At 40.5% G+C, this 13,604-nt stretch overlaps 1 protein-coding gene across 1 annotated transcript; it reads right to left on the bottom strand.

Moving 5' to 3' along the window:
- Positions 1-1,767: 1,767 nt before the first annotated feature.
- On the bottom strand, positions 1,768-2,688 carry LOC123792476 (olfactory receptor 10G9). Its single transcript, XM_045797616.1, has one exon. The coding sequence runs from the start codon at positions 2,686-2,688 to the stop codon at positions 1,768-1,770; it is 921 nt and encodes a 306-aa protein (XP_045653572.1).
- Between the last annotated feature and the right edge of the window lie 10,916 nt (positions 2,689-13,604).

Below are 13,604 nucleotides of genomic sequence, written 5' to 3'. Positions count from 1 at the left end.
GCCTGGGTGGTTCAGTCAAACATTTGCTTTTGGCTAGGGTCATGATCTCAGGGTCCTAGGATGGAGCCACATGTTGGGCTTCTGGCTCAGCAGGGAGCCTCCTTCTCCCTTTCCCTCTGCCCCTTCCCACTCCATTCATGCTCTCTCTCTCACACACACTCTCTTGAATGAATAAGTAAAATCTTAAAAAAAGAATTTATTATGAATCAGTATCACTCAAACCACTTCTATACATTCATTTAATCCTCATAACAGTAGTTTGAGAGAGGGTGATTTTTGAGATGAAAAATTGAGGTAAAGACCATAAAATTTCCAAAGTTATTTGAGCCAATATTTATTTTTGTTTGGATGCAAGTATAGCATTTCATCCATTATATATGGATGCCCACAAGTACGGGCCATGTATGTAGCTATTAAACAGTTATTTTCAGGGTGCTTTGTCCTCTCTAGGTTTTTTTTTCTTTCTGATTTTAAAAGAAATGTTGAAATCCCATGAACAGATTACTTAGAGATATTTTCATTTTTCTCCTCTACATAGGAAACATCATTGGCCCCAGCCTGCAATGTGGGGTGTTCCTGTCGCAGAGCAGGTTGGAGTTTGGTGCAGCTGAATTTCCAAGACCCTAAGACAGTGGGAGCAGGAGCTCCCTGGGCAGATGACCAGCCGCCACCAGCTGTGGTAAAAGAATGCAGTGATGAATGGTTCAGTGCTAACTGTGAATATTGGGTCAGGTAGCCCAGGAATTCAAAGTCAGAGTATGTGATGGAGACTAGTGGTTTCTGTCCTTACCTTCCTCCCGATCCGCCTCACCCAGCCCGGGAAACTGCAGGACCCTGGCAAGGGGGCGATCGTTGGCGGTTCCTGAGAGGAGCATGTCAGCTCCACAGCCTGTCCTGGCAGAGCCACCTGGAGAGTTAAGGAGCTGCTCAGAGCTTAGAACTCTTTCAGGGGTGCCTGGCTGGCTCAGTCAGTTGAGTGTCTGCCTTTGGCTCAGGTCATGATCCCAGGGTCCCAGGATCAAGCCCCTCATCTGGGTCCTGCTCAACAGGGAGCCTGCTTCTCCCATTCCCTCTTCTCCTCCTTCCCCAACTTGTTCTCTGTCTCTTTCTCTGTGTCTCTCAAATAGATAAATAAAATCTTAAAAAAAAAAAAAAACCTTTCAATGTGGGAGCATTTAACATGGTCATGATGTGCCTGGACAGGGGGTGGTCACACTCGGACACACACACAGCACATACACACAGAGCCACTAACAGACTGAGAAGGTAGCCACACTGCCATAACCATGAGTTAGTGACTCTGATATTTGCTGCTGTCCTTGGACACTATGCCCAAGAGTGTAATTCCCAAGTTGTGTACATAAGTCTTAAGCAAAAATGAAAAAAAAAATATTATAAACTTAGGTATATGAATAAAACAACCCTTGTGTCTGAGTTCCAAGGAGAATATGTAATTTTTAAGATGGCAAAACAATGGTATATGTCAACTGTAGGTCAATAAAATGGAACAAAAGATAAAAAAAATTTTCACAGAGAAAAATTTGATAGACCAAAATTTAAGCAAGCTCATCATCAATAAAATTTAATTCTGATTTTTAAAAATTCTTCAGGAAATTTGTGAAACAAATATTCCTGAGTGGGTCATTGTGGACAATATTGAACACTGAGACTACACATGTAATATGTTGCATGTTGATGCCTAAATTATATTACCATATTTTTAGAAAATTGGGCATATCTACTTTCTAATGTTAATTTGCTTGGGGACTATGTCACTGTTTCTATAAGCTTCCACAGAGCTCTCTTCACTTCCTTGTTCCTCAGGGTGTACACCACCGGGTTTAGAAGGGGTGTCAGCACCGTGTAGAAAACTGCCATAACCCCATCCACAGCATCCCGGGAGCCTGGCCTCAGGTAAATGAAAACACAGGGAACAAAGAAACAAAGGACCACAATGCAGTGGGAGGCGCAGGTCTGAAAGGCTCTGTGTCTCCCCTCTGAGGTGCGGATCTTCAGGATGGACCAGACGATGGACACATAGGACAGCACTATCAGGAGAAAGCAGCCTGAGGCCACGACCCCGATGTTGACAAAGATCACCATCTCGTTCACGGAGGTGTCCACACAGGCCAGCTTGAGGATGGGAGGGGCATCACAGAAGTAATGCTGGATCTGATTGGGCCCACAGTAGGGCAAACGGAATGTCAGTGTGGTCTGGACAGCAGAGTGCAGAGAGCCACTGAGCCACGTGCTGGTGGCCAGGAGGGCACACGTCCTCCCACTCATCATGCTGGTGTACCTGAGCGGGTGACTGATGGCCAGGTAGCGGTCATAGGACATGACTGTGTAGAGGAAACACTCGGTGCTCCCCAGGAAGTGGAAGGAGTAGAGCTGGGCCACACAGCTGTGAAAGGAGATCGCCCTGCCTCCTGGGGACGCCAAGGTCATCAGCATTTTGGGCACGGTGACCGTGGAGAACCACATGTCAATGAAGGACAGGTTGGTCAGGAAGTAGTACATGGGGGTGTGGAGGTGGGAATCCACCGTGATCACCAGCAGGATGAGGAGGTTCCCCACCACGGTGAGTACATAAATCACCAAGAAGAGTCCCAAGAGGGGGATGTCCAGTGCTGGTGCACGGGGAAGCCCCATGAAGAAGAATGTTGTGACCAGGCTCACGTTTGTCATTTTCCACGCCTTTTGTGTCTGTCCCTATAGGAATAAAGAGAGCATCCACTATCTAATTGAAAACTGAACACCCATTTTCATGTGGCAACTGCATTATCCATGGTAGATATTTCTAGACTTAAACTCAACCTTGCTTGTTACAAAACTTATTTGGTAAAGATGATAGAATGATTTCATCAACATTTTCTCTCTTCCTCTCTCTCTCTCTTGCCCACACAGAAACACATGCTTGCACAAATAGAGGCACCCATAGATATATGTAGAAGAAAGTCATAGAAATCCATTGTATTAACTTCTGCTTATATATCACAAATGACCACAAACTTAGCAGCATAAAACAATACAAATTCCATTTTTACGGTGTCTGAGTCAGATGAGCTGGGTGTTCTGCTCAAGATTGAAATCAAGATGTCAGCTGAGTCTGGAATCTCATCTGAGGCTTGAATTTCTCTTCCTAGCCAATTGAGATTGTTGTCAGAATTCATTTCCTTGCGGCTTTAAGACTGAGGTGTCTGTCTTTCTTGGTGGCTGTTACCAGGGATCATCCCTCCCAGCTTTAGAGCCCACCCTCAGGTCCCAGCCACCTGGCCATCTGATAACATGGCGGCTTACTTTTTAAAGCCAGTAAGAGAATCTGTGTCCAGTTTGCTGTGACAAAGTGTGATGTGACAGAATGCATCAAAGGTGATATCCCATCACAGTCTCAGGTCTCACCCACTCACAGCTAGGCGGCTCTGCAAGGAGTGTACACAAGGGGCAGCAATCGGGGGGCCATTTGGAATTCTATTTTCTCTTCCGAGTTCATGGGGAAATTTAAAGAACCAAGAATTTAATTGTTGATAGTAATGTACACTTCAAAAATCAAAGTACAGATGAATAATTCCCTGGGGTCCTCATATGTAACTTGGTAGTAGTAATACCAGCTAAGAAATAAGCATTAAATAATATAATAATGGTGAAGTCCATAATAAAGTGTCTGATAGTTGAGAACCTCACAAAAAATTACAATGAATCATACAAAATTGTTATCTTATGCATCTATCTATCTATCTGTCTATTTATCAGTAGAGAGGGGGGAATGAGAAGGAGAATAAATTCTCTTTGTGTTGTAGAGACTTCTCGGTTTCAAAGCTAGATCTTTGAGGAAGGTTTCATCACTGGTATTGGGACTGGTGTCTCACTACAACCACCACCTCCTTATAAAGGGAATTCCCTCAGTAAAGGTTGAGAAACTCAACTCTATAACATGATCCCTGTATTCTTCCATTTGATTCAGAAAATACCAAGCCTTGTACACGGCTGGTTGCATACTTCTCTTACACTAGGCTATCCTTTATGAGGCTCTAAGAACATAAAATTCATACCTGTTCTCCCAAACAAAATCCACTGGCAGTTTTCTAACATATATCCTTCTATCCTCAAGAGCTAGATATTTTCTAATTTGGCTTTGTTAGAGATAATATCTGTCCCTCCATCTTCCACTCCTCATACTCATGAATTCAGTCAATGCCCTTGTAAGAGAAAACATCTCCGTCAAGTGTATGGCTCTTATTTAAGACCTACGGCCTGAGACAGGAAGAACAGAACTGACACCAGAGGAAAGGATGTTGCCAGCTTGATGTCAAGAAGAGTTGGGATTCTGTACAATGAAAAGCAAGGCAGAATTAATGTTTTTTATTTATCCAACTTAGTGTTGCTTTCATGATCGTTATTAATTATTCTTTGAGGGAAGACTAGGAAACCAGCTCCATAATATGAGAGAAGCCAGGATCTCTGATCTCAGCAAAGCTTAGACAAAATGCATCCCGTGTCTAGACAATGTGGCTTAAGCTACATCTAAGCTGTAATTTTCATGGGTGAAGGGGAGTGGGAGGTTCAGGCTTCCAGGCATGGAATGAATAAGCCATGGGAATGAAGGCCCCGCATTGGAAATACAGTCGATGTATTGTCACAGTGTTGTTTGGTGACAGATGGTGGCTGCACTTGTGGTGAGCAGAGCATAAAGTACAGAGAAGTTGGATCATTATGTTGTATACCTGAAAATAGTGTGACATTGTGTGTCAAATATACAAACACACAAAAACTCTTTAAGCTCTATTTTTCAAATAAGAGAGTAAATAACAGACAAAATTATTATAATCACCTATATGGATATCAGAATTCAAGAACTGGTACAAATGTATCTGAAGTTTCTACTTTACCAGCAGGATCCCATACCCAGAATAACTTCACATTCAGATTAGATGAAATAGGAAACTTTTCATCAGGTGAATTGCAAGTAGCCTGAGATTTAAGGCAGGACTATCGATTAGAGGTGTCAGTGTTTGACTTGTTTGTGCTTGCCGCAGCAATTTGGTCCCTATTTGTAGGCCTTTAATTAAAAAGTGTGTGTTTGTGTAGACAGAGAGATGGAGAGAAATAGACAGGAGACAGACAGACAGAGATGGGAAACCGAGCAAGACAGAGAGACACAGACAGGCATAGTGACAACGTGAGACTCGGTAACCCAATGTAGGATGTCTAACAAGCACCTTATCTCTCAGTGGAGGTTCAAGAGGAAAAACAGGAAGATGAAGAGAAATCTACCATTTTAAGAACTCACCTTACAGTATAGGATTCATTTCAGTGTAAAATCCATCTGTGTTTTTTTCCTCCAATTTTTCACTCTCTATGTCAAGGCAGTGGTTCGCAAGTTATTACTCAAAGAACAGATATGTCTGTGATTCATTGGTGAGAGTGGCTCATTTCTATCCAAGGACCCAACTAGTTGAAGTCCAGGGAATTGAAAGAAACATGGCTAGATGGGTAGGAACGTAACTTGATTTAGTGTCTCAGGGGATGAGATTCCTCTTGGGTCTTCAGGTTCCATGAAAAGCAGAAAAACAAGAAGAAACTAATGAAAGGTTTTTAATAATCATGCATATATTTCCCACTGGGCTTGCTTTTTGAACACTCCTGAGAGGAGTTCATGTCTTTTTGAAACTAGTATTTATATTTAAGAGGAAGGAAGGAGGACCCAGTTACCCTTTTCCCTCAACAGTGATGCAGATAAACACACAACTGCTGAATCTCAGCTTAAAATAGTCCAGAACCCATATATGGTCATCACCTGACCCCACTCTGCATCTCAATGCCACTCTCTCCTCCACCATCTTTTAAAACTGTGTTTAAAACATGATGATTACCCAACATTTGCATCAACATGGATGGGACTGGAGGAGATATAAGTGAAATAAGTCAAGCAGAGAAAGACAATTATCATTTGGTTTCACTTATTTGTGGAACATAAGGAATATCAGGGAGGACATAAGGAGAAGGAGGGGAAAAATGAAGGGAGGGAAAACAGAGGAGGAGATGAACCACGAGAGACTATGGACTCCGGGAAACAAACTGAGAGTTTTAGAGGGGAAGGGGGGCCCGGGGGATAGGCTAGCCCGGTGATGGGTATTAAGGAGGGCACATATTGCATGGAGCACTGGATATTATGCACAAACAATGAATCATGGAACATTACATCAAGGACTGATGATGTACTGTATGGTGACATAACATAATAATAAAAAAAAAGAAAAAATAAATAAATAAAATAAAACATCTAAATTTCTAAAATTTTTTGTTGTTTAGAGTTTTAGAGTGGCTTTGCTGAAGGAAATACCTGAGGTTACAGAACTATTTTCCAGTTGTATACTTCATAGATTGCATTGCTGTCATAACTTTTATGCTCTTATAAGATGTGTAAACACTTGATGCATTAAAGTTGTTCTTAATTTGTAAATAAGCTTTTCATGAACTTTATTGATTTCTTTCTTTTTTTTTTTTTAGGTCATAGTCTTTTCTTATTGGTTTGTCAGGACTTTTATAAATTAAGATAACTACTTCAAGTTACTAATGTCAACATCTGTTGCTGGCTTGGATGAAGGAGAAAACTTCTTCCCACATAGTGTTGGTACAAATCTGTATGGTTACAGTGGCTTCTTTAGGAAAGCAATACAAGAGTAGTTATTGAGTTTAAGATTATGTACATTCTTAATTCCAGTAATTCCACTCCAGGAGTCTATTCTTGATTATAAAAGTACCAGGATATAGTGTCTTCATTCAAACATGTGTGTTGATACATGGTTTCTAGTGGAAAAGCAACGAAATTTTTGTGTCTTTTAAAGAGAATTTTTTTCTACACCATGAGTTTATTTATTCAACATTAATTTTTCACATGTGACACATACAGTTTTGGATCGCATGTGTAACACTTTCGCTTGTAGTGACTTGCGCACTCACAAACACACAGGACATTACGCTGGTTAACTATACTAGTAACCTCATGCTAATAGGGGCTGGTGTGGGAAATAGAACATAACTCAGATGCCCTGCAAATTCACGTGTGTACCGCACTATGGGAGTCAAGGCTACGGAAACCAATTCCCACATCAGTGACATTTCCGGTCATCCAGTTGCCTTGTGATGAGTTAGGCTAGTCCACAAAATCTGGTCCAATTTGATAATGTTCAGCAACGTCAGCTTGTACTGTCCTCAAGTTTCTTTTATTTCGTTTTACTCCTGAGGTACCAAAGAAGTAATTCCAAGAATCTATGTGACAGATTGACATAGGACAAAGGACACAACTTCCCCTGGTGTTCCTATATCCACATGGGGGCTCTCCAAGGTTTCATTTTCTTGATATACTGTGTGATAAGAAGTATCTGACCTGCCATGCAACACAAAACTTTAGAATTACTGGCTTTTATCCCCCTACTGAAAATTTATTTGCACTAACACATAAGACAGTAATTTTTCTACTTTGCCCTCTTCCTTTCCCAGACAGTGAATCTAGGGAATTCCATGGGAAGCCCCTGCATGTAACTCCATCCAGACATATGAATGAATCATAAAAGACTGAAGCATATATTGGCAAGATCAAAACATGCGTCTTGCAGAAACAATGGTGTGATTCACCCCATTGGCAACACTGACGTGCTGATCGTCCTGATGAGGGAATGTGTTGAAGAAGACAGAAGTCCTTAATGTTAGCTCTTCCCCCATAACCAGTTGCAAAATAAGCCTTGTACCTTCTTTTTTTATTTTTTTAAAGATTTTATTTATTTATTTGACAGAGACAGCCAGCGAGAGAGGGAACACAAGCAGGGGGAGTGGGAGAGGAAGAAGCAGGCTCCCAGTGGAGGAGCCCAATGTGGGACTCGATCCCGGAACGCCGGGATCACGCCCTGAGCCGAAGGCAGATGCTTAATGACTGCGCTACCCAGGCGCCCAAGCCTTGTACCTTCTACATGTATTTCCACATTGTTCTGGTATGTGTGTGTTTCCATTTTTTACTTTCCTCCCCTTTATTCACTGCATTTTCATGTGTAAATCGTGTTCATGGTAATTTTACTAGTTTGTGTATAGGGTACACGGTATTGAGTTAGAATTGCCTCAGATCAGAGATGGAACGGACATCACTCAGATTTGGATCTGGATGGCATAAATGGCGATGTATCAGAACAGCTCCCGGCGAAGGGAGTGACCTGAGGAATACAGTCTCTCTGTAGTAAGTGCTGACATTGTGTGTGTGTGCGCGTAAATAGTCAGGGAAGGATGTATACAGGTGGTGTGCAGTCATTGCAGTGGACAGTCATGGATCTTTATTGGCATACTTATTTGTGCATATATTTTGGCTGTGTATCATTTAAACCCTCTTCCTGTCAGTGGGGTTGCATTTTGCTATAGAAACAACAATACTAGATGCTTTCCCATTCCATGCAGCAAATACTGAACATGAACATGGAATCTAGACTTAGCCAATAAGATATATCAGCCTAGACTTTGGGTCAAAAGCAGGGGCAATAAAAAGGCACGTGCAAGAGAGGACGATTCAGAGGACGGCCATGACAGGACTAACAGCACAGAGATTTGAACGGCAGGGTGACCGCGTCCTGCAGTGTGTTCAGGGCTTCATGGCTGGGGTGATGATAAGCCTCTGTGGACTGGAGCCCTCCATGGAGACGTCAGTGAACCACCGTCACATATTTATGAGGCACGATTTTGCAATAATTCTGCCCATTCCTGTTTCCTGTTCCTTTTGCAAGTTTGAGTGATTGGCTTTTCTAGGGGTTTGTTACATGAGTGTGTGTGGGGAGTGGGGGTGGGGGGAAGAATGTGTTTCAACTGAAATATATACTTTGGTTAACTTACTTTTTTCACTTAAAATGTATATTGTGGAAAAACTGCAAGCCAATAGATTAATATCCAAATCTTTAATTTTCTGGTGTCTTTAGGCATATAACAATGTGTATAATTTAAAGTAATTAGATTATATCACTGGGTGTTATACGCAACTAATGAATCACGGAACTTTACATCAAAAACCAGGGATGTACTGTATGGTGACTAACATAATATAATAAAAAATATTATTATAAAAAAAGAAAAAATATAAAGTAATTAGATTATATTATATATGCTATATGATTGTTCTCATCCTTAAATTTTTTTTGTCTTTTTTTTCAACATCACCTCTCAACTGCAGATTAATAATCTCATTTTTATCCTCCTGCTCCTTTATCTATACTCCTACAATATAGAAATTATTATTGTTTTCTTTATAAAGATGGCACAGCGCTAACACTTCTGTGCATTATTGATAATATCCAAGGAAAGCCACTCAGAGTTATCGGGTGTGGTTATAATCTCTCAGTTACCGCTTAATATTTCATGATGTAGCAGCACCATGACTTATTCAACCATTTCTCTGTAAGGGTATTCACTTGGTTTTCAGTTGTTTTGTCACTAGAAACCATGTATCAACATACTCTTTTTTGGTTTGTTTACATTTTTTAAAGTAATCTCTACACCCAACGTGTGGCTTCGAGTCATGGCCCCAGATCAAGAGTCCCAGGCTCTTCCAACTGAGCCAGCAAGGCTCCCCAACACATATGTTTGGATAAAGACACTTAATGACTGGCACTTTTAGAATCACGAACAAATTCCTGGAGTGGAATTACTGGAATTAAGTGTATATGCATTCTTAACTTCAACTACTGTCGTATTGCTTTCCTAAAGAAGGCACTGTAAGTATATAGATTTATACCAACATTATGTGAGAAGAAGCTTTTTCCTTCATCCAGCCAGCAACAGATGTTGGTATGAGTACCTTGAATTAGTTATCTTAATTTGTAAAAGTCCATATATACAATGGAATATTATTCAGCTATCAAAAAGAACGATTTCTCAACATTTGCTGCAACATGGACGGCACTGGAGGAGATAATGCTAAGTGAAATAAGTCAAGCAGAGAAAGACAATTATCATATGGTTTCTCTCATCTATGGAACATAAGAACTAGGAAGATCGGTAGGAGAAGAAAGGGATAAAGAAAGGGGGGGTAATCAGAAGGGGGAATAAAGCATGAGAGACTATGGACTCTGAGAAACAAACTGAGGGCTACAGAGGGGAGGGGGGTGGGGGAATGGGATAGGCTGGTGATGAGTAGTAAGGAGGGCACGTGTTGCATGGTGCACTGGGTGTTATACGCAACTAATGAATCATGGAGCTTTACATCAGAAACCGGGGATGTACTGTATGGTGACTAACATAATATAATAAAAAAAATATAAAAAAAAATAATTTGTAAAAGTCCTGACAAAGCAATAAGAAAAGACTATGACCTCAAAACAAAGAAATCAATAAAGTTCATGAAAAACTTATTTATAAATTAAGAACTACTTAACCATATTAAGTGCTTACACATGCTTATAAGAGCATAAAAGTTATGACAACAATGTAATCCATTACATATACAACTGGGAAATAGTTATGTATCCTTAGGCACTTCCTTCAGCAAAGTCACTCTACAACTCTAAACAACAAAAATTTTTAGAAGTTTAGATGTTTTAAACACACCTTAAAAAGATGGTGGAAGAGACAGTTGCATTGAGAGGCAGAGTGGGGACAGGTGGTGACTGTTTATGAGTTCTGGACAATTTTAACCTGAGAGTCAACAGTCATGTGTTTATCTGCATCACTGTTGAGGAAAAAGGGTAACTAGGTCCTCCTTCCTTCCTCTTAGGTATAAATACTAGTTTCAGAAAGACATGAACTCTTCTCAGGAGGGTTCAAAAAGCAAAACAGTGGGAAACATACGCATGATTATGAAAAAATCTTTCCTTAGTCTCTTCTTGTTGTTTTTCTGCTCATCAAGGGAAACTGAAGACCCAAAAGGAATCCTTCCCCTGAGACACCAAATCAAGTTAAGTTCTTACCCATCCAGCCATGTTAGTTTCCATTCCCTGCACTTCAACTAGTTGGGTCCTTGGATAGAAATGAGCCACTTGCACCAAAGAATCACAGATATGTCTGTTCTTTGAGTAATAACTTGCAAGCTACCGCCTTGACAATGATAGTAAAAAATTGGAAGAAAAAAAACCAGATTAGTTTTATACAGAAATGAATCGCATACTGTAAGGTGAGTTCTTAAAATGGTACATTTCTCTTAGTCTTCCTGTTTTCCCTCTCGAAACTCCACTGAGAGATAAGATGCTTGGGCAATGCTAGACATCCTTCTACATTGGGTTACTAAGTCTCTCTTTCTCTGTCTCTGTCTCTGTTTGTCTGTTTCTCCTCACTACACACACACACACACACACACACACACACACACACACACACTACACCATAATTGACAGTCTTATCAATAGTGCTAAATCTCAGGCTACTTTGCAATTCACCTGATGAAAAGGTTCATATTTCATCAAATCTGAATGTGAAATTATCCTGGGTATGGGATCCCACCGGTAGAATAGAAATTTCAAATACATTTGTACCATTATTTGAATTCTGATATCCATATAGGTGATTATGATAATTCTGCTCTGTTATTTATTCTCCTATTTGAAAAGTACGGTTTCAAAATAATTTGTGTGTATAGTTGATTCATTGATACACTATTTTCGGGTGTATAACATAGTGACTCAACTTCTCTGTACTTTAAGCTCTGCTCACCACAAGTGCAGCCACCATTTGTCATTATACAATACCATTGACAGTATTTTCTATGTGCCTTCATTCCCATGGCTTATTCATTCCATGTCTGGAAGCCTGAACTCCCCTTCACCTATGAAAATTACAGCTTAGATGTAGCTTAAGCCACATTGTCTAGAAATGGGAGATCCTGGCTTCTCTCGTATTGTAAAACAGGTTTCATAGTCTTCCCTCAAAGAATAATTAATAACGATCCTGAACTCAAGACTAATTTGGATTAGATAAAAAACATCAACTCCGCCTTGCTTTTCATTGTACAGAATTCCAACTTTTCTTGACATCAAGCTGGCAATATCCTTTCCTCTGGTGTCGGTTCTGTTCTTCCTGTCTCAGGTAGTAGGTCTTAAATAAGAAACATACTCTCGATGGAGATGTTTTCTAAGGGCATTGCCTGAATTCATGAGTATGAGGAGTAGAAGATGGAAGGATGGATATTATCTCTAACAAGGCCAAGTTAGTATAAATATCTAGATATTTAAGATGGAAGGATATATGTTAGAAAACTGCCAGTGGATTGATTTAGGAGAACACATATGGATTTTATGTTCTTAGAGTCTCATAAAGGATAGCCTAGTGTAAGAGAAGTATGGAACCAGCAGTGTACAAGGCTTGGTATTTTCTGGATCAGATGGCAGATTGCAGGAATCATCATGGAGCTGAATTCCTCAAACTCCTCTGAGGGAGCTCCTTTTATAAGCAGAGGGGGGTTGTAGTGACACCAATCAAACACCCGTGATGAAGCCTTTCTCTAAGATCCAGCTTTGAAATTGAGAAGTTTTTGCAATACATTTTATTCTCCCTCTCATTCCCCCAATCTGAGATAGATTGGTAGATAGATAGATATCGATAGATATAGATAGATATAGATAGGAAGCCAGTTCTGGATCACAAGGCAATTTTGTATGATTCATTATCATTTCTTGAGCAGCTATCAAGTGCCAGACACTTTATTAAGGACGTCACATCTATTGTCTTACTTAATACTTTTAATTTCTCAGCTGGTATTACTACTGCTGAGTTACATATGAGGACCCCAGAGAACTATTCAGCTATACTGTAGACTTTTGAAGTGTGCAGCCTTATCGGCAATTAAAATCTTGGTTCTTTAAGTTTTCACATAAACTCTGGAGAGAAAACAGAATTCTCAAAGGCCCTCTAGATACTTGCCCCCTGTGTATGCTCCTTGTTGAGTTACCTGCCCTTGAGTGTGGTTGAGACCTGAGACTGTGATGGGATATCACCTTCGATGCATTTTGTTACATCACACTTTGTCATAGCAAACTGGAGAAAGATTCTTCTACTAGCTTTGAAGCTGTAAGCTGCCATGGTATCAAATGGCCAGGTGGTTGGGACCTGAGGGTGGGCTCTAAAGCTGAGAGTGAGGAGTCCTACTAACAGTCAGCAGGAAAGACAGACACCTGTCCTAAAGCTGCTGGGAACTGAATTCTGCCAATGATTTCCATAGGCTTGGAAGAGAAACCCAAGCCTCAGATGAGATTCCAGACTCAGCTGACATCTTGATTTCAATCTTGAGCAGAACACCCAGCTCACCTGACTCAGACACTGTAAGAATGGAAATTTGCATTGGTTTGTGCTGCTAAGTTTGTGGTCATTTGTGATACATAACCAGAAGTTAATACAATGGATTTCTAAAACTTTCTGCTACATATATCTGTGGGTGCCTTGTTTGTGTGTGCACGTGTTTGTGGGTGTGCAAGAGAGAGAGAGAGAGAGAGAGAGAGAGAGAGAGAAAGAGACAGAGGGAGGATGATGATGAAGCAAGTGGAGTATAACTCTTGAATTATCTGCCATGGATGATGTACTTGCCACATGAAAATGGGTCTTCAGTTTTCAATTAAATGCTAGGTGCTCTCTCTATTCCCATA

Source organism: Ursus americanus, chromosome 16, assembly GCF_024610735.1.
Source record: "Ursus americanus isolate L20-20 chromosome 16, mUrsAme1.1.p, whole genome shotgun sequence".
Classification (NCBI taxonomy): domain Eukaryota; kingdom Metazoa; phylum Chordata; class Mammalia; order Carnivora; family Ursidae; genus Ursus; species Ursus americanus.
The sequence above is the reverse complement of the archived record's forward strand: the minus strand, read 5'-3'. Positions and strand labels throughout refer to the sequence as shown.